General features: G+C 44.1%; 2 protein-coding genes across 6 annotated transcripts in view; one reads left to right on the top strand and one right to left on the bottom strand.

Annotated features, from left to right (window-relative positions):
- SPIRE1 (spire type actin nucleation factor 1) overlaps nt 1-6,740 on the top strand; it is a 134,407-nt gene extending 127,667 nt beyond the window's left edge. For all 3 annotated transcript variants that reach the window (XM_074877972.1, XM_074877988.1, XM_074877981.1), the window contains one exon: nt 109-6,740. In XM_074877972.1, coding sequence (XP_074734073.1) covers nt 109-361 — 253 coding nt within the window. In that variant the 3' untranslated portion in view covers nt 362-6,740. The remainder of the gene's footprint in view (nt 1-108) is intronic.
- A 633-nt stretch (nt 6,741-7,373) lies between these two features.
- Nucleotides 7,374-21,703, bottom strand: PRELID3A (PRELI domain containing 3A). Of its 3 annotated transcripts, none has more exons than XR_012630045.1 (7): nt 21,545-21,703; nt 18,760-18,928; nt 18,280-18,369; nt 17,427-17,497; nt 17,230-17,332; nt 15,323-15,435; nt 7,374-11,771 (listed from the first exon to the last, which is right to left on the bottom strand). XR_012630045.1 is itself a non-coding variant. In XM_074878009.1 (7 exons), exons 1-6 carry the CDS (start codon nt 21,574-21,576, stop codon nt 15,382-15,384), a joined length of 519 nt encoding a protein of 172 aa, XP_074734110.1. In that variant the 5' UTR covers nt 21,577-21,703; the 3' UTR covers nt 7,374-11,771; nt 15,347-15,381. The 3 variants fall into 3 exon arrangements, 2 of the variants coding, with proteins under 2 accessions (XP_074734110.1, XP_074734101.1); XM_074878009.1 differs by having other exon boundaries at nt 15,347-15,435; XM_074878000.1 differs by lacking the exon at nt 15,323-15,435.
- Between the last annotated feature and the right edge of the window lie 767 nt (nt 21,704-22,470).

Here is a 22,470-nt window from a genome sequence, read left to right on the forward strand (position 1 = left end):
GAAGATTTATATCCAGACCGTTCCAATGTGCTGTTTCCTGAAGGGATCCCTTGGGCCCACTGCCGTGCTGCTAAACAATGTGACAGGTCCTGCTCTTTTGCCTTTCAGGTTGACCTCAAGGTCCAAATCTGTGGATAAGTCACATGAAGAGTTTCCCAAAGAATTGATGGAGGACTGGAGCACGATGGAGGTGTGTGTGGACTGCAAGAAGTTTATTTCAGAAATCATCAATTCAAGCCGGCGCAGCCTATCTCTGGCCAACAAGCGAGCCAGGTTAAAAAGGAAAACGCAGTCCTTCTACATGTCGTCGCCGGGAACCTCTGAATACTGCCCGTCTGAAAGGACTATCAATGAGATCTGAGCCTTGTGCCTTTTTCTTTGCTTTCGTCTTCATGAGGTCATCATCCACAGGCAAGGTCACTGAAACTGGATTACCATTCCGTTGCTTCGTTTTCACTTGACTGGCTTGAATTTGCATTAGATCACAGGATTTCCTACTCCGATGGTTCGCAGAGACACAGAACGCGATGTTTAGATCTGTGCAGAATGATACGCAACGGGTCAGCTGTTCGCACTGGAAGAAAATCAATAGTTTGAAATTGTTGCCTCTTTTGTATGTGTGTGTTAAAACTAGAAAGCCTTTTCTTGCTTTCAATCTTTTTTTAACCATGCTTTGAATCATGTTTCAGGAGATGAGCTGAAAACTATGTTTAATGGAGAACCAAATCTAACCAAGTGTCAGTGTTAGCGCAGTAGCAAACAGTAAGTCATATTGGCATTACCACCCTAGTAATGCTCACGTCCTAGTTGAAACAGCAGAGGGTTGTATCCCACACCAGACACAGAGTGTGAGCAGCTGTGGTCAAAACTATCTTTGAACTGTTTTGGTTGCTCTGAGATCAGGGTTCAGCACAGGACTCTACAAATCTGTGTCCTGGGGCAAAACACACGACAAAGCTCTTCACCCGTGTGGTTGGCCACTCCCCTGAGCTGCTGTACTTTTTAAGCCTTAGTGTACTTCTAAGTGTCTCCTGAGCAGGTTTTAGTAGTTTACTTTCTATCTTGAATGTATGATGATGACTACTAGTAGCAGTGAATTTTAGTAGTAGACAGAGTTGTACAGTTTACGGGGAGGATGGGAAATAAGGGAGGCTTCTAATTTTAACTGAATACCTATAAAGTTGTTCTCGTGGTTACTCAGAGAAAATGGTGGGTAAGGTGTACATTTGTATTATAATGGAGCACACAAATACTGCTATAGTTATGTCTGACAGCATATCCACTGATAACCCCATTTTTTCTGGGGTTTATAACTTGGCTGTAAAAATTCGTGTTCTGCTGAAATTTGGGACAGTGCTGTCTCAGATTGGGAGCAATCTCTCTTTTTTTCTTTAATCTTTTTTCATTCTTTTTCCATTTTTAATTCACTCATGAAAGAGTGCTAGACTAGTTGTTTAGAAATTCCAACAATGTTACAATGTTAACTGACATCTTATGCTTTTTTGCACTTTTTTTAAATTCAAAATTCTTTTTTTTAAATTCAGGCATAGCCAGAGTTTAGTCAATAATTTGGGGCCAGATCATTTTGGTGTTTAAAAACAAGCTAACATAGCCAAGTTAATGATACTTGAAAATCAACTACTGTAACTTTTTCATAATTTTTTTAATACCCTGAGGCATATTTAATATCTATATAGCAGTGTATTATAGAATGACATAGCAGAAGAGTTTCAGATCTATTTATTAACATTTCTATACTTCGGATTAATGAGAGATACCTCAGAACTGCTCCAAAGTAGCTGGGACTAGATTTCTGTAACATGATTTTAAAGATGTATTAATCAAAACAAATTCTCTTGCCCAAATCTCGTGCATTGAAGAGCCCAAGAGAAGGCAGACTGTCCTGGTAAGGCACAGTGTGGGGGCCGTGGGGTGCCAGGGGTGGTTGTCTCCCCCACGGTCGCTGGGCTCCAGTCCCACTGTGGGCTGCCTCCTGCTGCCCAGGGGAAGAAGGTTTCCCCTTCAAAATGTATTTGCATGTTACATTGCAGCCTTCGGAGCAGCCACTCATATCCTCTAAGTTGATTTGAAAAGCACAGGCAAAAGTCTTCTTAAACCTTCCCAGGGACTCATCCATCCTTATTTTTCTTTAAACACCCCCTTGGAAAATGATAATTTTTGCATACGCAGGGTTTGTTGAAATAATGTTTTTAATTTTTCTGAACCAATGCAAGCAGGAAAAGCAGGGCTCAAGGCTAACTCCCTCATAGCTGTCCCGTGTAAGGTCAGCTGTCATGGCCCTCTCCTCGGGGTACCTCTGGAAAAGTGTCTTGTATGTTAAAGCACCTGGCGTACTGGCGTGAGATGAGGATGTAGGACTGCAGGGGGTGAGCGGCACAGACAGGCTGATTTGAAAGGTCTCCTGTTGCTGGAAGAGTTGCCTGATCTCAAGTCACATCAGCACTTTTTCTTGTTTCTGTGCCAAAACCAGGCCGTGTGTTTGCTGCACAGTGCATCGGGAAAACTAGATTGAAAGGAACACAGGAAATCTCACTTTGCATCTCCCCTGTTGTTGTTATCGTTTTCTCCTGGAAATGCCCCAGCCACACGTTACAATCACTCAGTCCTCTGCTCGCAGTCCTCTTCCCTGGCATCCTCAAGCCACTGAGGTGCAGGGTATCCAGCATGTTTATTTCCCCTTTGAGAGGGATTTAGGATGTTGCAGAGCAGGCAGGATCAAGGACTAAGTAAATTCTGAGTGTGCAAAGGGAAATGAGTCCCTCACGGCCCAGCTGTGCCCCCCTCCGCCTTGGCAGTGCCCGGGGCGGCTCTGGGAAGCGGCAGAGCCTCGCCATCCGGCCTTCGCCTTCCCGGGATGCCCAGCAGCCCTTGGCTCAGGGCCGGGCAGGGCACAAACACTGACAACAACGTGGTGGTTGTACAAACCACTCTGTGTTGTTCACGCAGAGCTGCCATGAGGCAGGGCCTGAATAACCTCCCTTTTTACCTGGGAAAAACTCTCCAGGCTGCTGACACACGCTGTGGCAGGCTCCAGAAAACGTGGTGCGAAGGGCTGACTCTCCCCTTCCCTCCCATCCCTTCCATCCCTTCCTCTCTGGCACAGTTGCTCCACATTATCCTGGCATTTCATTCTGCAGAAGAAAAAGCAGCGGGTTGGTTTGTCACACAAAGCCTGAAGGAGCTCATCTCGCTGGTTGCCTGGCGCTCTGCGGAGCGGGCTATTTTTAGCTTTCCATCTCGCCGCTTGCGCTAGCATCCCAAATCCACTGCAGCCATTTGCCTGCGCACCCCGCGGTGCTGCCCAGCGTGTCCTATTTACAGTTTGAACTTCGCATTGGCGTCAGAGGATGAAATCAGAAGTTTGTAAATATGTGTAATATATTTATTAATATTTAGGAAGTCTCCATCAGTCATGCAATGGGAATTGATTTTCCCAGGATGTTTTAAAAAGGAAATGAGTCTTATTTATATGTGTGTTGGTTATTATCTTTATTAGAGTTAACGCTTTCAGCCCCCTAATACAGTTTGCACTCCATAAGCATTTTAGAGTGAATTACTGCTGAAAAGAATGTGGGACTCGCACAGTGAGCTCCCTTCCATGAATTTTAAAAATATTTTAATTTTTTTTTAGCTTTATTAATGTGCCCAAGCTCTGTTTAAATATATCGTAGGAGACCCAAGGAGTTAAAAATGCCACTGGCAGCATCAGTCTTGTTGTTTTGTAAGTGAACCTGGTTGTGGAGAATTCAAAACCAGCTTTGCCTCACAGCAGCGATGGAGGAAGTGAGCGGGCCTCTGCTACAGCTCTCAAACCTCACCTTTTAAATGATCTTGGTGACAGTAGTGCTTTGGGGGTTTGGTGGGTTTTTTCCCTTTCCCCATTACTTCCTTTATACAGGGAAGGGTGTTACCTGGTGAAAATAAAATGCCATTCCGTTACAGCCCTTGTCTGTGTTAATTATTCGTGTGGAAGCTGATTTAAAGGTTCCGTGTGTCTCCTTTTTTTCATGCTTTTATAGTTTTGTAAGATCAGTCAGATGTTTCTTTTGGCAAAGAATTGTTAATGAAAATGATTGAATAACAGCTGAACAGTGGCTGCACTGCATGAAGGGATGGAAACATGTCGAAGTACTCTTAGAATAGCAATAAAACTGCTTGTGTAACCCCAGTGATGTGATTAGCTCCTAGTCAGCATTTCCATCCACCTTCCTCTGTTACCAACCGGGTGTTGCTGCTTCCACCACTGATGGTCTGTAGCTGAGGCGCGCTTGTCCTGCATGTAGTACAGGCTTTGGGAAATCTCCATCCCTCATCTTTGGGAGAGAAATGTTGGCAGTCTCTTGGAGAGGTTTTTTGATTGTTTTTAGTTTTTAAACCAGAAGTGGAAAGAACATTTTTATCACCACTATTATGTTGTCCTCTCCTTTATTTCAAGCTCCCCTTTTTCCCCAGGCAAGTTCAGCATCAGCTTCCAGGGGTAGTTACTGGCTGCATGCTCTGTAGGTTAAAACTAATTTAAAAGCTCCAACTTCAGACTCCTGCTGGCTACCTTCATGCTTTACCTCATCCAGCAGCTCTGTACATCTTTTAGGAATGTTTCTTACGAGCTCAGTCTCATCTGTGAAACAGTCACAGCACACAGGCATGAGGGAAAGGTGCTGCGACTGTACGCTCTGGTGCTACTGCATATGGATTATGTTAATGTTACCATAAAATTTTATAGTATTTCCATGTTGGTAACTTGGAGCTGCTCTAGTTTATTTCTTCTTTTGTATGTATGTATCTTAAGGCCAATCTGAGAATGTTTACGAATATTGATTCCATCTATAAAGATCTGTTTTGTTGTTTCTGTCTGATTTTTACTACTGTTGTTTCAGAGTTTTTTGGGTACCTGAAATTACTACTCACCAGAATTTCCTGGTAGAAGAACCACAAGAGGGGCATTAGCTCAGTCTGATGTGATACACAAAGACACAGAACCCTTTTCCTGACACGTAAGCGCAAGTTCATGAGCGTTGTCCCTGTGGCAGCTCAGTCGAGTCCAGTGCTGCAGTCCCTCCTGCTGGGAGAGCTGGTGCCAGCTCCCGTGGGCCAGGGCAGGCGCTGAGCAGCACCCACAGGCTCCGGCAGCCCAAAGCAAAGGGAGCCCACCGCCCTCCCTGCGCTCTCGGCTCGACATTGTACAATTCTGGAGCTGCTCTTGCTGCTTAGTTGACCTGGTGCAATCTGTGAGCCTTTCCCTGCCCCAGGGTCCCCTTCTGCAAAAACAGGGACTACAATGTGGTTACAACACCTTAAAGAATTTTGAGAGCTGCTGCCAGAGAGGTGAGGGCTCAGTGTCTGAGCTGACAGGATCCTGCACTGCAAGTTTCCATCAGCTTTCAGTACTTGAAAACAATTAGCGCCACTTCCAGCAGCACTGAATTCCAGATAGTTGAAACTTTACAACACTGACAAGCAAAGCTTTGTGAATGAATTCTACCATGGTAGTCCACACTCAACAAGTGTCATAGGGCATAATTGGGAGCTGGAGCTAAATAGTTATCAAATAGACACAGCAAATTTTATGTGGCGGTAGCTTTGCCTGTTTATTTGCACTGAGCTGCAATTCAGTAACCTTCCCATTTCTCCTCGGGCCGGGCTGTTCGGCAGTGGCAGTGCCTGGCTGCACTGTGTCGGGTACGCAGGGAGCGGAGGCCCTCTCTCCTGAAATAACAACAGAAGCCGCTGCCATCTGCAACGGGCATCAAGACAGTTTTTGTAGAACAGTTCTAGAGGAAGCCATGTGGAACAGGCCTTTCTGTAGCTAATAAAAAAATACATTTTTAAGCAGATAAGTCTTTCAAGGTGCCAGGCTATTTAATGTATAGTCACAGCTGGAAAAGACCTGGTTTATTAACCAACTGATTAAAAAAAACCCCTGCAAGTGCAAGAAGGTGAGCATCCAGTATGAAAAAATACATTCTTGGTGCTTCCCATGCAGTTGTAGCGCTTACATTAAGCTACGGGTCCTCCCGGCGTTTCTCTAACCAGTCAGGTCAATGCTCAGCCGTGGGAGCCAGCAGTGCTTCAGCTTTTGCAGGACAGGCTGTAGGCCAAACATTGCAGTGTGGGATGGTTAAACTGGATTTCAGGAGCTGCTAAATCTAGAAATAAAGGACGTGGGCCTGAGTTGGTGCAACTTCTGCAGGAAGTTGGCTTCCAAAGACTGGTGGAAATAAGCACCGGTTAAGTTGACGCGTATATAGAGAGAGGCTGCATTCTCATGGCCCAGCTTACAGGGCAGGTAGAGGCCAAGGCCCAGCTTCGGCTGAGACATTTAAGATGGGCACGTTCCTATTGAAGGGCTGGTGGTTACATTACCTGTGAATTAGAAAGCAAAATGAAGATACAATGAGGAGTGTATTTGAGCTGTATTTCTGTTAAAGCTGGTTCCCCTTCCCCAACCCCCTCTTTTAATAAAGAAAAAAAAAAATCCCAAACAGGAGATGCACTTTTTGGACATTAACAGGCCCAAAGCACAAACCCTTCTCCTTTGAACTTCTCCTGCTTCTGTGCTGTCACTGCGCATGTACCATCTGTGCGGCTTCAGGTACACCCGGGGCATCAGCTCTAACAGAGAAAGGCAATAGAATTGTCTTCTGCTTGTTCTCATGTTATGTGGTACTGAAATGCAATTCCTTGTTTATGCGTTACTAATAAAAAGTTCTTTAAAATGACATTGCGTTGCTCTTCATTTCTTGAGCTAACTGTAAGGAGGGCGAGCATTATTTCTTACACAGCATAGCTGGTACGGGCATGTTCCATATTTGCTTGGTCAGGCAGAGCCCTTACTGATGATTTCACTTGCCTTCCCACGAAATGAAAATCATACCTCAGTCACCTCAGCTGTGGAAAAATTAAGAGGACAGGACTTGTGCTTCACAAAAATGCCTTTTCATCGAACAAATTCATAGCGAAAGCATGACCCACTTCCTGGAGCTGTGATTAAAAGGCCAGCCCCTAACCTGCATGATTCTGACTGGTGTCAAGCAGTGTTGGTGGGGTAAGAACATAATTTATTAGATAAATAAGGTCTTGTTTGCAAGTCACAGCTAGTAGTTGTAGATGACTCCTTCTGTTTTACTGCAGAATGAAGCAGCTGCCAGCGCCCGCTGGAGTTACCAGTTGAGGCACAGAGGAGCCCTGCAGAGCTTTCTACCAGTACTGCGTGTGGCTCACAGTGCGTTCCAGGGAGCCTGGTACCGGGTCCTGCTCCTTACCCAGCACAGACTAATGCGAATAATTTTTATGCAGCCTTCTCTGAAAACCAACAGCCCATTTTATATGACAGCAGTTACACCCAGAAGTGGTTTTTTTTTAAACTTAGGATGTCATTTATTTAAGATAGCACCACAGTGTACACAGACACTTTACAGAGTCCTGCCCTTCACAGCTTACAATCTAGGAAGATGCAAGAATAGGAACGGTGTTACTCACTGCTCCACCTGAGGAGTTAAGTGAGAAGTGTCACATCAAGGACTGTCACTGGTGATCCTACCCAGTGCTACTTTATTACATCGTCAGATACATCAATGCCTGCTATGTGCTATCCATCAATACATGCTTAGCGCTGCAGTTCAGTGCCTTTACTTGCATTATGCAAGTCTGTCAAGAATACTGCAACTGACACTAGGATTGCCCGTTTTCCCAACAAATATGACCCTTCCCCGCCTTGTGCCTGCTGACCTGATGGGGGAAAAAGAAGTATGGGGGAGCACAGAGGACTCACACTGGCACAAGGGCAAGTCAATAAAAAAAAAAGAGAAGAAAAAAAAAAAAGGGATAGTCTACACAAAACCCATTACACACAAGACCATTTGATTACACTGTTTTAAGTTAATGCCTTTTGTTGCTAACATGATCCTGTCTGCACTAGCACAAAAAATAGACATCAACCAGAAACCAGAGTTTACGTCCAGTTCGGTATCTTCAACATCTTGAGATCCTCCAGGGCCAAGAGCTTACCTGCCCACTTTGCCACGCTCTGGGAACCACCGCTGCTATCTTCCCTCACTGCTTCCCCCGCAGCCGGGAACCAGCTCTGCCCAGCTTCAGCCTTCCGCAGCAGGCGTGTGCCGCGCAGCTGGAGTTACCGGGCAGGCTGAGCAGCCACGCTCCTAACCAGGCTGGAGACCTGATACACTGGCACTAAATCCTTAAAACCAAACCACCTCCCTACACACACATCTCCCACTTTCCCGTGAACTGCAACCTAATGGCTCAGAAACACCCAACTGCAAGCCTCGGTGGCTTGAAGAGCAGCAGTAGCAGCAAACAACCTTCCTCCCCAACACACAAAACTCTACTTTAATTCTACTTCCAACTCTCAAAGCGCAGAATTCTTATTCAAAATGGCACTTGCTACCCATTAATCAGCATGGTTACAAATGCTGAGCTTTCTTCTGCTTGGTCCCCAGCACTTCAAGAGCCTTCCAAGTTAATGAGTGTTGACTTAATGCCGTTTCTTCTTTAGAAATTATTTTCCTCCTACATACGTGGCTGTTTCTATACCTGCCCTGCTCCTGCAAGCAGCCTAATGCTTGCCCTCACATGTGGCTTTTTGTCTTTAACAGACACCTCATTCAATGCCTGTGACATAAAGCTGACTTTAGAAATTATATTTAGCCATTTCCATTAATTAAAGAAAAGATGGGGAGTTTCCATAGGGAAGGAACAAGGTAAGCAACTCTAAAGGTAGGGTTGTTTTGCCCCAAGGGTCAGCTCAGACTCTTAACAGTGACAGACCTGGAGTGGGAAATGGGGTGCTTCAAAAGCAGGGTTACACACAGCAGGGTGGAACATAGAGCTACAGATCCCATGGAGAAGAGTCACATGGTCAAGGGAGGAGAAGGGTGGAAGCCCCGTATGCAAATGAGATGGGCAGAAAGGAAAAGAGTGAAAGTGTCCAGGAAAGTTCCGGGAAATTATGAATCACTTCATCTGCTAAACACTGGTCCCACTGTGACCACTGCCTGCAAGATCCTTTGTACACACTGGCAAAACGACCAACCACAGGAAGATCACTAAGCCCAGAGGTGCAGGAGTGTCACCTACCCCAAAGAAGGTGAGAAGCAGCAGCACTGTCCGACAGTGGAAAGGCAGCTGGGTGATAGAAATGGCCTCTGGAAGAAATTAGTCCTTTTTCTTACCCAAAGCTTCCCCACTCCCATTTAGCCTAGAGAAAAGCAGAAGAGGACTGAGCACAAGCAGGCAAGCTGCTGATCCGCAGCAAGTGGAGCAGCACACAGACTGGAAACCTGAGCACCTAGCCATAGAGTTCACAAGCAGCATGGAACGTGGAGAGGAAGCAGCCCAAAACCGGTGGGGAATGAAACAGAAAGGAGATGCTGCAACACCAGCAGATAAGGATTTGTTTCTGGAAGAAGGAACAAAGTTCAAAGTAATCCAGAAAATTGATGCATAACTGGTACTGACCCTAAGGTGCAGCAGAGGAGTTCGGCCCTGACAGAATACAGGAGCCAGGGGTGTCTTTTCTGGGACACCAGCCAGTGCTGGAAGGTGCTATCCACAAGTCAGTCGGCTTTAAGTCAACACTACACAATTATTTCAAACCTGATGCAAGCAGCAGCTTTAGACAATTCTTTTTCCAAACTGAAGCAATACATAAACCTCTCCAAAGACTTTTCTATCCCCCCGCCCCCACCAGTTATGTTTTCATCATCTCCAGTAGGCTCGTATGGAAATGCTGTAGTACAGGTTTCCACACACGCATGCACTTACTCATCTTTCCCTTTCATTTGCAGAGCTCTGCCAGAGCTGCTCTCCCCTTCCTAGCAGGACACCACCAGGAGCTAGAACATCTTCTGCATTCTTTATCCAGGATGTGGCATCACTCCTCTGAGAAGCACAACTGACCTGCACCAAAGCTCTCCAGTGAATCTTCCTGAAGGGAGCTGCTATCAGACTTTAAGCTCTAAGTTTCTGTTCCAAATAAGAAAGGCTTTAGGTCCATATAAAAAGAGCAATGTAAATATTAGCTACTCATTTAATTGCTTTCGACTAATATATATATATTTTTAAATTAAGTTTATTCATTAGGATCATATAATTTAGTAAGACTATAGTTACACCCAAATTAATGTTCACTTTCAAACTAACCAGAATACGAAGGCTGAAATTTCCCTTAAGCTACAGACACTTTAAAATTACCAGATCAAAACAGTGACCAACACTTTACTCTTCTAGTTTTTCAGAAGTTACTCATGCTCTTAACAGCTTCCTAGACACATGCTTGCCACTTGAACAAGTAAACATCCTTGCAACATTTATTTCGCTTTGCGTGCACACCAAAAATAAGTTAAAATGCCCTAACGGGGCTGTCTAAGAAACGTATACTACACCTGGACCAAATATGAAAATTTTGTGAACTTCAGACAAGGCTAGGACTGTTACCAGTATATATTTATGCATGTTTTATAGAAAGCAATTTCTGCAGTTACTGGAGTATTTTTCCAGATAATGAGAAGCATTTAAAATGATCCTAAAACCATTTTGTACCAACGTGGAAAAGTGCTGAAAAAATTCAGTTACACTGGTAGTCAGTAGAAAGCACTCAAGAAGGAGAGTCCATTTGTTCCTCTTGTAATCTTGTTTTCTCCATTCAGGGCATGAAAAGTACATGTTCACAAAACCTTACCATTTGGATTTCAAATTTCCTGCTTATTTCACATTTCAACTCTTCTGATTGTGGCTTCATTCTCTCCCTCAGTTAAGACACGATGTGAAGAGCAAGAACCAGTGGAACAGCACAGTCTCTTCATTCGAGTAGCCTACAAGTATCCTTCTTGGAGATAAATAAGAGAAGTATTTTCCAGCACCTTCCAGGAATTACTACTCCCCTCCCCATTGGAAGGGGAGAAACTAGGGCAAGTTAATAAATATGAAAATAAATTATACCTTTCTCCCCACCAAAAAACTGTATTAGGCTATTAACATCAATAGAAACTTTATCTTTGTTTGGATACAAACATCTAAGAGGTAAAGTATCAGTGTGTCATGTTCAGGCAGCACATTTAAACAACATATGAAAAGTTAGTACCACACAAGTTTTAGCTTTTTGGGATGATCCTCTAGATAGATATCTAATGCTACAGTATCATGTTCTGACTCCTGTAGTTCCCTTTAAATGGTCATAAAACACTCTTAGATTACAAAACAGACAAAATCCAGTGCTCTAGTACCTATTGGCCTTTCACAGAACAAACGTTCACATGGAAAACCCTTAATATCACACATGCATTCTTTTCAAGTTTGAGTTCGAAAAAACAAGATGGTGTAAATATAACATACTCTCTTTGTTATAAAAGGCACATTTAGGCATTTTTAAATGTGCTAAATGTTTTGTTTCCAGTGTTAAAAACAAATGGTTTAAATGAAAAGAGCATGTGCAGGAGGTCAATTTAATCTTCAGTAGGCAACAGGAGCTGCTGTGGAGATGACGGATGAGGTTACTTTTCCGCTGATCCAATATTCTTATAAATATATAAAACTTCTGCAGATCAGCCTTGGAAGGGAGATCTACAAAGCCGTCTGCAGGATAAAACTCTTCTGTCAGTTACTTGGTATTTTTGGTTTTATTTTTCTGTTGATGCTGCTGCCATGGCTGGTTTCATGCCCTCACGCGTTGACTTCAGCTCCTCCAATTCCGTGTTTAGTTTGCTGATCACCCACTCCAGGGCATCCCGACCCTGCCAGGAAAACACCGGAGTTTAGGATCAGAACAGATACACCACCACTGCTCGCGTTTCTATAGTTTTTCCTCTGTCAGACACAAGACTAAGTTTAAAATTAATTTCATGCCCTGCGTAGCTCGATACCAGATTATATGGATAATTTCTTAGCATCTTCTTATGGAAACTTCACTGCAAGGGCGTGTGCTTAACCCATAAGCAAGAAGTAAATGCAATATTGGTGTGAGCTCCCAGTAGCGTGCCTAGGCAAAAAGCCTGATTCAGCAGTCAAGTTCCCTTATGTAAGAGTATTGCTGTTTTTACAGTTTGCTGCTCCCACCACCCAAAGAATATCAGCAAATCTATGGCAAAGTCTAGATTCTGTTCTCAGATCCATTAACCAAGTTATATGGACAGTTTTTGAGAAGATACAGAACAAAGAAAGATAGTCTTCCAAGTACTATTTGAAGTAGCAACTAACTGGTTTGATACCTAGCAGGAATCCAGAGATGGACTTGCACTGAATTCTATACTCACGCACATCAACTTTTCAGCATATAAAACAGACAAATTGAGAGAGTACAGTCGCACATTTTATATCAAGACATGGTCTTTCTCTGTTCAGTTCTCAGAATGGGAGTGCCTCAAAGCTGGGCATTGACAGCCAATGCTTTAGTAAGAGCTGGGGAATCCAGCAAAATAAGCATGTCAAAAACCTTTTACCTGAAGAAGACCCTGTAGCAGCTGCACTCCAATGACCACGAGATGAGCACGCAGTCAGCTGCACAATCAAGCCAAGAAAATAAAGAGGGGCACTTTAAGTAAACAAAAGTGCAAGATTTTAGAGCTCCACAATCTCAGAATGACAGCTTTTGCCAAAACAAGCAGATGGGATCAGACCAGGAAAACACCTGGTCTTTTTTCACTTAAAGAGAAGCCAAGAGACATTCACCTCTATTACGCTACTAAGAAGTACAAACAGTGGAGAGCAGTAACTGGGAGCCACATGGCTCTGGCCAAGTCTTGAGGAGTTCTGGAGATAAAGGGTCTGAACCCAAACTTCAGGGGAGCCAGTGTCAGTGTTCAAGGCCTCTGCAGAGACTGAAGGAAAGGGGGAGGACAGTCCTACACACAGAATTACAGAATTCTGTGATTCTGTGAAAACTTTAAACATAAAAAAGAAAGAAAAAAAAGGTCAACACCCCCCCCCCCCCCATACTCTTGAAGAATTTTTTGGAGGCTAGAACCCCTGGAATAATATTAAAGGCTCAGCTCCAGGTTGCAAAGTGTAACCTATTAAAAGAAATAAAGTTTTAGTATGAATAAGAGCATATTTATCTCAAGACCCTCACTAAGTTCAGTGAAGGGCTGACTCTGTTTCTCTTCAGGTTTTTCATATTACAGGGACTGACAGAATAAACAGTAATTGCTATGTCTGCACTGGCAGCCAGTCCTTAACCTGAGAAAAATTATCCACGTATCCCAACAAAGTGTTCAACTCTTGGCCAGAGCTCAGAAAGGGGGATTCAGCTCTATCCAGAATTACCTCAAGAATCTTTAAGTTAACTTAGTTCAAGATATGCCTTTAAAAAACACCAAAAATAATCAAGAAAACATGATTTAAATTGTCCAGTTTAAGTATGGGTTGCTGAAAAAAAGTCTGTAGAATATGATCTAACTTCTGAGTTCCTTCCATTTGAGCACCAAATCGACCATGCTTCAGCAGGTGATAACTTCCACCGTCTCTACATCCTGTGCAAGACCTGGGAACACCAGCAAAGCTTGGATAAAAGCACCCAGACAGGAGTAGGCTAGTGCATAGCAACAAATTGTAACTAGCCTTGAATTAGCCTAGTGGTGGAGAGCTCTGTAAGGAACAAAGTGGGGGGAGAGAGGGGGAATCATCTTTCAGGAAGTACGCATTTGGATATTTAAAAGTCAGGTTAGAATGTCCTCTCTTAGGTGACACAGGCACAGAGAACTGAGTAAGACAGCAACAGCTTAGATGTTTTATTTGTCTAATCACGCAAAGACGACCTGTCAGGAAGTCAAACACCTTTGACGTAGATAACACTCAGTACGAAAACAGAGATTCTTTACAGGCCCTGGCTATGAACAACCAGGTCACAGTGTTTTAGTTGATATATATGTTGACAAGATTAAATAAAATTTTTTAAAAAGCCACAGCATCCAACTGGAGCACCAAGGTACTTCCTTAAGCTTTTGAGACTACATAGGTCTGCATGTTTCCATAGACCTGCATATGCTATATGCTGTAATTTGCAGCTAAGAATAAACTAGTGATATTGGCAAGGAAGATTTCAAGAATATTCTGCATGGGAAATTAAGTTACAAATCTCAACAAGATGCAAAGCCTGTACTGTAGAACTACCCAGTTACAACAAAAAAAAAAAAATCTGACAGAGGATTGATCTATAAAGTTTCATACGGTACAACAAAATCTGTAGTAAGTCATTAAGCAAGCACATTCATAACCAAGCATGCATATTATATTAGTCTTTATTGCATATGTTAGCAGTATGATGTGTTTGGCAGACCAAACCCTGCATGTGAAGATTTGTTGGTAGAGCTTAAGTGACTGATAAATGCTGAGCCTTTGTAGTTGATGTTTTCCAGAAAAACAGCCATAAAAGCTTAGTGGAATGAGAACTAAAAGCAAACACTCATGGCATACACTGATCTCAAAGTAAGCACTGTAAAAAACCCTACATTCTTAAGTAGGAGAAGCAGCATAAGGAATTTTTTCTTTTTTTAAGGAATCTTATTAGTTGAAGCATAAGCCAATACAGGAATGACAGAGACAGGCTACACTGACTAGTGGAAGGAAAACAGTCTGCACAGAGGCTTCATAGAGGCAAGTACACTCCGTTCTCTCAACCTTGAAGTCAGATTTTTTTCATAGTCACATCGCTTAAGGGACACGTCACTACCAAAATGAATATAACTATGAGACCAATGAAAAACACGGACAGTCTGGCATTCTGACAGCTTCAAGCTTTGTACAGATTTCCACAGAAGTTCACAGAAGGGCAACAATATTCTTCAGGCATAAGAAAAATGAATACAATTTCACTATGCAAAAGATTACCCCTGTTAGGGAACCTGTTTCAAGAAATCAATTTTACACCCTAAGAATACAATTCTGTTTCATTTTTATAATGCCAATTCCAGTCACTAACCAATTCATTAATTTATTCAGGTTCCAGTTTTACATACTGAAGTCACAGAAACTAGGACCAGATCAGACACTTGCTGGAGGGACTCATCCGCGTGCCTAGTTATCTGCAGTCATTGTTCCACCTCCAGACCATAAGCAAGGCTGTGTGGCACAAGACATGGCTGCAGCAGGTTGGCTGTCCAGTGGCATAAGCAGGGGTTAACTGATCCAGTCTAGATCGGACCTACTCTCACTCTCTACAACTGCAGTGTAATGAACATGTTTGCCATTCCTGTATGCAACGTATATAAAACATACATGCAGGTTAATTCATGAAATTCACATGACAACAATCCATGCACATATTTGCTAGAAAGCTGAAATGCTGTACCAAGAAGAAGAATGCTGGCATTACCACTAGTTAGTACAAACTGTAGATGTGGAGAACTGCTAGCTTAGAGCGCTTTCAGAATTTTGAATTATCCACTCAATAGCATCCCACCCCTGGAGTAACACAGAAAAGATTTACAAGATATGGCAAATGATTTTCTCCATCATCATTACAAATAATAACGCATCATCTGCCACTTCTACCTCAGAGCAAAATCTCAATACTTACTTCCTATTTCTTCAGAACAACAAAACATTTTTCAGCAACTTTCATGAAGTTTAAGCGGGGTGCTAAGAACACTGAGGCACAGCACAGCATGTGAGAAGAGCTAGTAATAGCAGAGTAGGTTACTGGCTAGCAAAGAAAGGACTGGTAACAGCAAGCACAAATTCCTGCCAAGTTCAACATCTCTAATGAGACTCCTCAGTGAGGCACACAGGACAAAGTGGTTTTTATTTGCAGGAAGCTTGTGAGCCAGTGTGTTCCTTGAAAATGGCAGAACAGAAGACCGATCTTTAAAAGAAATCGAGCTCACACAGGCAGCACCTGAACAAGTACCAAGAAATATTTACACTCTCTGAGTTCAGTAGAGACATGCAAATGTGACAGACGCCGTGAGAGGAATTCAGCCAGCGCTTTCAAGTGTGCCTAGTTGATCTGGCCATTCCAACTCGCTAGTGCTTTGCTACCTCTGAGTCTGCCCGAAGTTTGGTTGTAAGCCAGAGTTTGGACTCCTCTTTCAAGAATATATGCCCCATACAGGCTTTTAAATGGAAATTGGATCCGAACAGAATTGTAATTTATCTGAAATACATTCCATTTATGACTTTCAAACCAACACAGAGAGCGCTCAGCTAGTTAAAGTTACTCCTCAGTGTCTGGAAGTTACCCATCACTCCTTCCTCATTCCCTGATTTTAACCTGTTTTCCTCTCATTTTTGGAAAAGCACACAGAAGGAAGGAAAAGGAGATTTTCTCCTCTCTGACCTAGTTGGTCACTACCTCCTACCAAGTTGGCTTACACCGCCTTGGTCAAGCAACATCTCTCACAAGGACAAAGGGCCAGCCAAAGCACAGACTCTCTGGCAGAGTAGGAGTTACCTGGGCCAGATTCCCACTGTGCTGAACCTCTCCAACAATGCAGAGCACAAACTGAAATTTCAGGTGCACTCATCTTGCTGTTAGGCAGCGACTCTAGCAACCCCTTCTCTTCCCCACCCTCCTCAAAGAAGGATAGGACAAAGTGCCCAAGAATAAGCACCCCTGTAGCTCTGCCTGTGCTGAAGTGCAGCTCCATGGCTGCAAGCCAAGTAGAAAAAGCAAGCACAAGACAGAGGAGTTGGTGTAGTGTTACCTACGAAAGCCAGCACAGTTTCACCTCTTCAAAGAATATGCCTCTGCTTACACTACATTACGTTCAGTCAAAGGCAAGGAGGCAGCTCAATAATGGACAGGAACTGGAACAACTGACAAAGCAGCACAAAAAATATGCTAGCATTAACTGCTGAATCCAGATTATAAAGGCTGAAAAGGAAGTTATATTCACTACTAGCACTAACACCTGAAAATTGGAGGTTAGTGTTTAAAAAGGTGCTTTGGAAAAAAAAAACCAAACAAAACCAGCTAATATGTATGTGTGATATGTAACTAGCACACTCATAGAAGTAAGTTTGTTCTGCTGTGCACTTCTGGTTGAAACACAGAGATTTAGTAGTGAGACTTCTTCATACTTTGGGAAATTATATTCTACTTGCCAAGGTCCTACAAAAAAAATCAGTTGAAACTCTGTGCACAAAGTTTAGTGAAATTAAATACAGTATTCAGCATGCGTGATTGACAATTACTATTTCAACAAAAAGAAAGGAAGGGGTGGGGAGAGAGAGGGAGAAAACAGAATAAAGATGTACCTTTCTGGCATTAGAAGATATTGTGCTTGCCATTAAGCTTTCCAGATAACTGCTCAAACTAATGCCTTTAACAGTAATAATTGCTTCTTGAGTTAGCACAGTTCTGTAAGAGAATAAAGAAAAGTTAATACCTAAACTGAACTGGACTAACATAATGTCTCCTATACACAAAGAAGCACACAAATATCCTTACTTACTTTTCAGGGTTTTCAGGATGAGGCGTGTAAACCAGTCTCTCATCAACAGACACCAAGTTTGTGAGAGTAATCTTACAAAGGAAAAAAGAGAGCTGAAATCCTCACTTCCCGCCTTTCATTCTCCTCTTATCAACAGCACTACTCAATAGCAGAGCAACAAAGCAGTGTACACAGAATATAAAACCCGGAACACAGTCAGTAAAAAGACCTATAAAGGGTGATGCATCTTCTCCTATCCTAGATCTAATTATATCAAGCTAAGTTCCTATTCACAGTACAAAGTACAAACAGCTTGTCATTTATTTTCTCTGAATGTTGAGTCTTCTCTGATTTATGGCATGAGATTCCGAGAGGCTCTTCAAGACCAAGACCACCATAACACTATTGGGAGTGTACAGAAATATAATACTCAGGAAAGACAGTGCCTCTTGTACAGACACAAGGCTCTCCTACAGACAACGCCACTTTAAATCTGATAGCTACAAGTTCCCAGGATACCAAATTAGAGCATAATTCTTCATTTACATTTTGTGAAAAAAGGCATTTCAAATTAAAACTTTTGTTGTAAATGACAGTGTAATGTAGAACATGTTATTTATCTAAAAGTCAAACTATTTTACATGCATTCTGAGAAATACTCTTACATTCACAGATGTTTGATCCCAAACTATTTAACGCTCCCTATTTGTGGGAAGAAGAAGGAGGGGGAAAAAAAAGAGCTAAGATGCCAACTAAGACACGGAAATTGCCACCTCCTGATGGAAGATGCAAACACATTTCTAACCTAAATGTTAAGAGCAAAACATCTAATCTCCAGAACTAATTACCCGAAACCTCTTAAGCTACCACTCACATTAGTTGAGCAAAGCTCCATCTTTTTTTTCACTGGATCTACCACAGAATGTTCCTCAATGTAAGTCAGAGTTCTACTTGTTCCTAAAATCTGAAAGTGAAGAAATAAAAAAATGTTTAAAAGTACCAAAACTTAAATAAAAAACCTGAAATGCATTAATGTCAAGGCCTTAGTGACCCCAAATAAATACGAAGTAGTTAATGGATATCAGAGCACAGTGGTAAGACTACACCCTGGAAGGTTGTATCCGTCATATAGCATGACACAGACCAGTCTGGAAGGCACGTATAGACATAGACACACTATAGGCATATTAAAGCCCACAACATATTCTCACTATTACATATGCTAATTACAGCTTATGTGATATTTGTGGATGATATTTCCTATAAATTAAGCTTTTACTTTGAATTCAGCTCCAATTCAGATGATAACACAAAAATGCACCCTTAATAAACGATGAAGACTATAAAAGTGTACCGCTTTTACGATACTTGGCAATCCCCACTCCGTGCTGAGAAGACGGTGACTATGCAACCTCCCCTGGTTATCAAGGCTTCTGTCAAGGACATCTACTCCTACCACACACGGATTCATTGGGTTGGGGTACTTTCTCATAGCAGCTTTGATCACCGTATCCCAGGGGTGTCTGTAAAAAGGAGACAATACTTGTAAGTATTTTGTATTTAATTGCAAGTATTCAGGCAACACTAAGCCAGGATCTAGCTTGCGTAATATGGCATGTGCTGCTCAACTTCGTAGCTCCCAAAAGTCCCTTCAGAATTCAGTGATGCTTGGAAAGGCAATAGGAAAGTATTGATACAGAAACAGAAAAAAAAAATTCCTTTCCCTAGCATGAAGAAAGGAATTATTAACCCACGACTAACAGAAACAAGGGCAAGGGGCAATAGTCACGAATTGCTACAAGTGACATTCCAATTAGCTATGCAAAAACACCACAATGACAGGGTAGCTGTCCACAGAGGTTGTTGAATCTTGATCCATTTCAAAACTCAACCGGAAAAGCAACCTGACATAACATTTAAGTTAGCTTTGGGAAGGTGGCTGGATTAGATGACCTCCAGAAGTCTACTCCAACATAAATTCTTCTCTAATTTAGAATTATAGAATAAATATACCAAGTAAGAATAAACACCAAATAAATCAAAGAAAACACCATTAGCTTCTGTTTCTTCCTATAGCAAAAAAGCAAACTGAAATTTAATTCAACTAAAAAAAAAAATCAGGAAGTTCAAAATAAAGAAACAGATTTTCAGAAACCAGATCAGCTCACTGCCATAAGTCTGCACCTGTACTACTGATTCCAGCAGCTTGGTAGCATGAGTTACATTTACGGATACTCTTCCCAATACAGAACTGATTTTGTGAAACCAGTTTTGATAATCTCAAACTCCTGGGATCAGAGCAGCCCCGGTACTGGAGGACAGGCTGTCCACATAGCTCTTGGTGTGGGATTTCATGTATCTTCTTCTGAAACAGAAGAGGCTAGAGAAATCATGGACTTGACCCAATACAGAAATTCTGTCCCTAAGCAATGATTTCTGTATTCAGAGTAACTGATAGATGTGGAACGAAAGGTTTGTAACCTTTAAAGGTACTTTCAAAAATTCAACTATTGATACCTTACTTAACAAGGCTTTAAGGGTGCCAACTTGTGCATAGGAGCTGCACTTAAGGGCCCTAAATGGATTTGATTTTTATGAACACTAATTTTGGTCTTAAAATAGACCAGTACACAAGGGTATCAACAGTACACCACCGCCAGAACAAACAGAAGCTTGGAAAAATAAGTTCTTTTTCCAGCAAGAAGAGTAAGAAAAGGTTTTTCAGCTTTATTGGTGCAAGAAGGAAAAATAAAGCCCTCAATTCCTACATCAGGAGAGCTGGAGGACCATTCCTTCTTATCTTCAGAGACTATACATCATAATCAACAGAAGATACACAAACTGAAAAGGTCAAATTTCTGTTAAGTGGCCTTGAGGGATTTTAAGAGTCAAAGATCTGATAAGGCACAACAAGGTTTTATTAACCCCTGAACTGAACTATCTACACCTGCGCACTGTAATATGGGGGTGTTCCAATACGGATCTCGTTGAGAAAATGCCAAATAAAAATCGATTGTACTTCCCAGATATTCATCTCAAACTCAGAAGTTGTGCCATACACAAGCAGCCTTTACTAGCCTCTGCCTGTCATTTCATATTAGAAGCTAGTTTACTTACACCAGACTGATGTTAAACACCTAATACCTATGTCAGTGTAATGAATTCAGTTGTGTAAAAGTAATTAAAGAAGTGTAAAACTGCACATCTGGGATATTTTGGAAACATTTTAAGTACTATCACCCCCAGTGCTCTTCAGGTTTCGAGATTTTTAAGAGACCTGTAGCAGATGAGTTACTGGTGGCATTTTAAGCTCTGCACTAGAGCTGCTGCCATCCTCCACATCAGCTCCCTGGCATAGCTTGTTACATACTTGTTGGTACTTTTGCCTATTGTTCCCTCCTTACACAAAAGTGGAATTGGATGACCACAACACGTTCAAAACACGTTCAATGCAGGAAAGGACTGACGGTAAGAAAACTTACTCAGCTATCACTCAATGGCTGTCTGCTAGGCATCTCTGTGAGAGTATCTGACGGCTAAGGTAAGATACATTCTGTCCATACCTCTTGGAATATATCATCAAGTATGTTAGTAGTTTGGGATTTTTTTTTGTTTTTGTAGTGTGAAAGTTATTTTTCCTTAAATACCCGCAGCTTTATCAAGCAATTACACTGCCGGGCCAGCTCTACCACTGCCTGTTGGAATGGTATTTCCCGCCGCAAGCGGCAGGAGGTGGGAGAAGCCCTCGCACGGGGTCCGACCACGCAGGAAAAAGCTTCAGGCGATGAAAGCTGGGCGGCGGGGGCAGCGCTGGCGCACCGCCGGGGACCGTCCCCAGCCCACCCCATTCACCGGAGGATCGAACGCCGCCAGAAGCCGGTGCCCCCCCTTCCCCCTCCCCGGCTGCCGGCCGAGCCCTGGTGCCGGTATAACCGGTCAGGAGCCACCACGGCTGCCAGCCTCCCTCCTCCGGCCGCGCCCGCGGCATTTCCTAGTTCCGCCCGCACCCTGCCAGGGCCCCGCTTCCCCCGCAGGGCCCGTCCCAGCCCGGTGCGGCGCCGGAGCGGCGGCCCGCCGTTCAACGGCCGCCGGGCGCGGGGGGCTGGCCGCCCCTCAGCCCTCCCGGCCCGGCCCCTCACCCGAACACGTGCTCCGAACTCCAGATCTTCATGGCCGCCCGCGGTCTCTCCTCAGGGACGGCGGGGGAAGGCGGACGGCGGCGGCCCCGGCGCGGCGGCGTCTGACAGTCACACACCGGCCGGCCGGCCCGCGCGAGCTGCCGCGGGGGAAGGGGCGGAGCCCCGCGCGCCGGCACTGGGCGTGCCCACCCGGCCCCTGCGTCACGCGCTTCGTCACCGCCTCGCTCCGCCCCCCCGCGGGTGCCGAGCGGCGGCACCGCGCAGGCGCGGCCCCGGCCCCGGCAGCCCGCGTGCCGGGGGGCCGCAGGCGTTGGGTCGCTCTGGAAACGCGGGGCCCGAGGAGGCAGCTGTGCGTTACCGGAGGGAGCTCTGCTGCTGGCGGTGCGGGTGCGGTACGCAGTGTCGCTACACCGAGGAGTGAAAGGAGGAGGATGCTGGACGCCTTCATGGACCTAAAGGCCTTTGCACAAAATTTTATAGTATACACCTCGATATAAAACGCGTTGCATAAAGAAAAAGAAGGAGACAAGTTTTCTTATTTTCCACCAGGCTTTGTTGAACCTTACCGCAGGACAAACCGGCACCACGCGCGTTAATGGACAACGCCGGGGCCCTCCCGCAGCCCCTGCCCCGCCCGCGGCAGCGGGGAAGCCCGCCCTCCCTAGCGGCGCCGCCCGGGCCGGGCTGGGCCCCGCCGCGCCACCCGCCGGCCTTCACTCAGCAGAGACGCCGGCCCGGCCCGGCCCAGCCCCACCTCCCCTCCCGTTCCGAGCCGCCGCCCGCCGTAACAGCCACCGCCCTCAGCCCGGGGCGGGGCCAGCCAAACCCAGACGGTTGGCGTGACGTTGGGCCGCCGCTAAGGGGCGGGGTCTCCAAGAGGGGGCGGGGCTAGGCGGGGTCCTTCGGACGTAGAGGACGTGAACGTG

Source organism: Strix uralensis, chromosome 1, assembly GCF_047716275.1.
Source record: "Strix uralensis isolate ZFMK-TIS-50842 chromosome 1, bStrUra1, whole genome shotgun sequence".
Taxonomy (NCBI): domain Eukaryota; kingdom Metazoa; phylum Chordata; class Aves; order Strigiformes; family Strigidae; genus Strix; species Strix uralensis.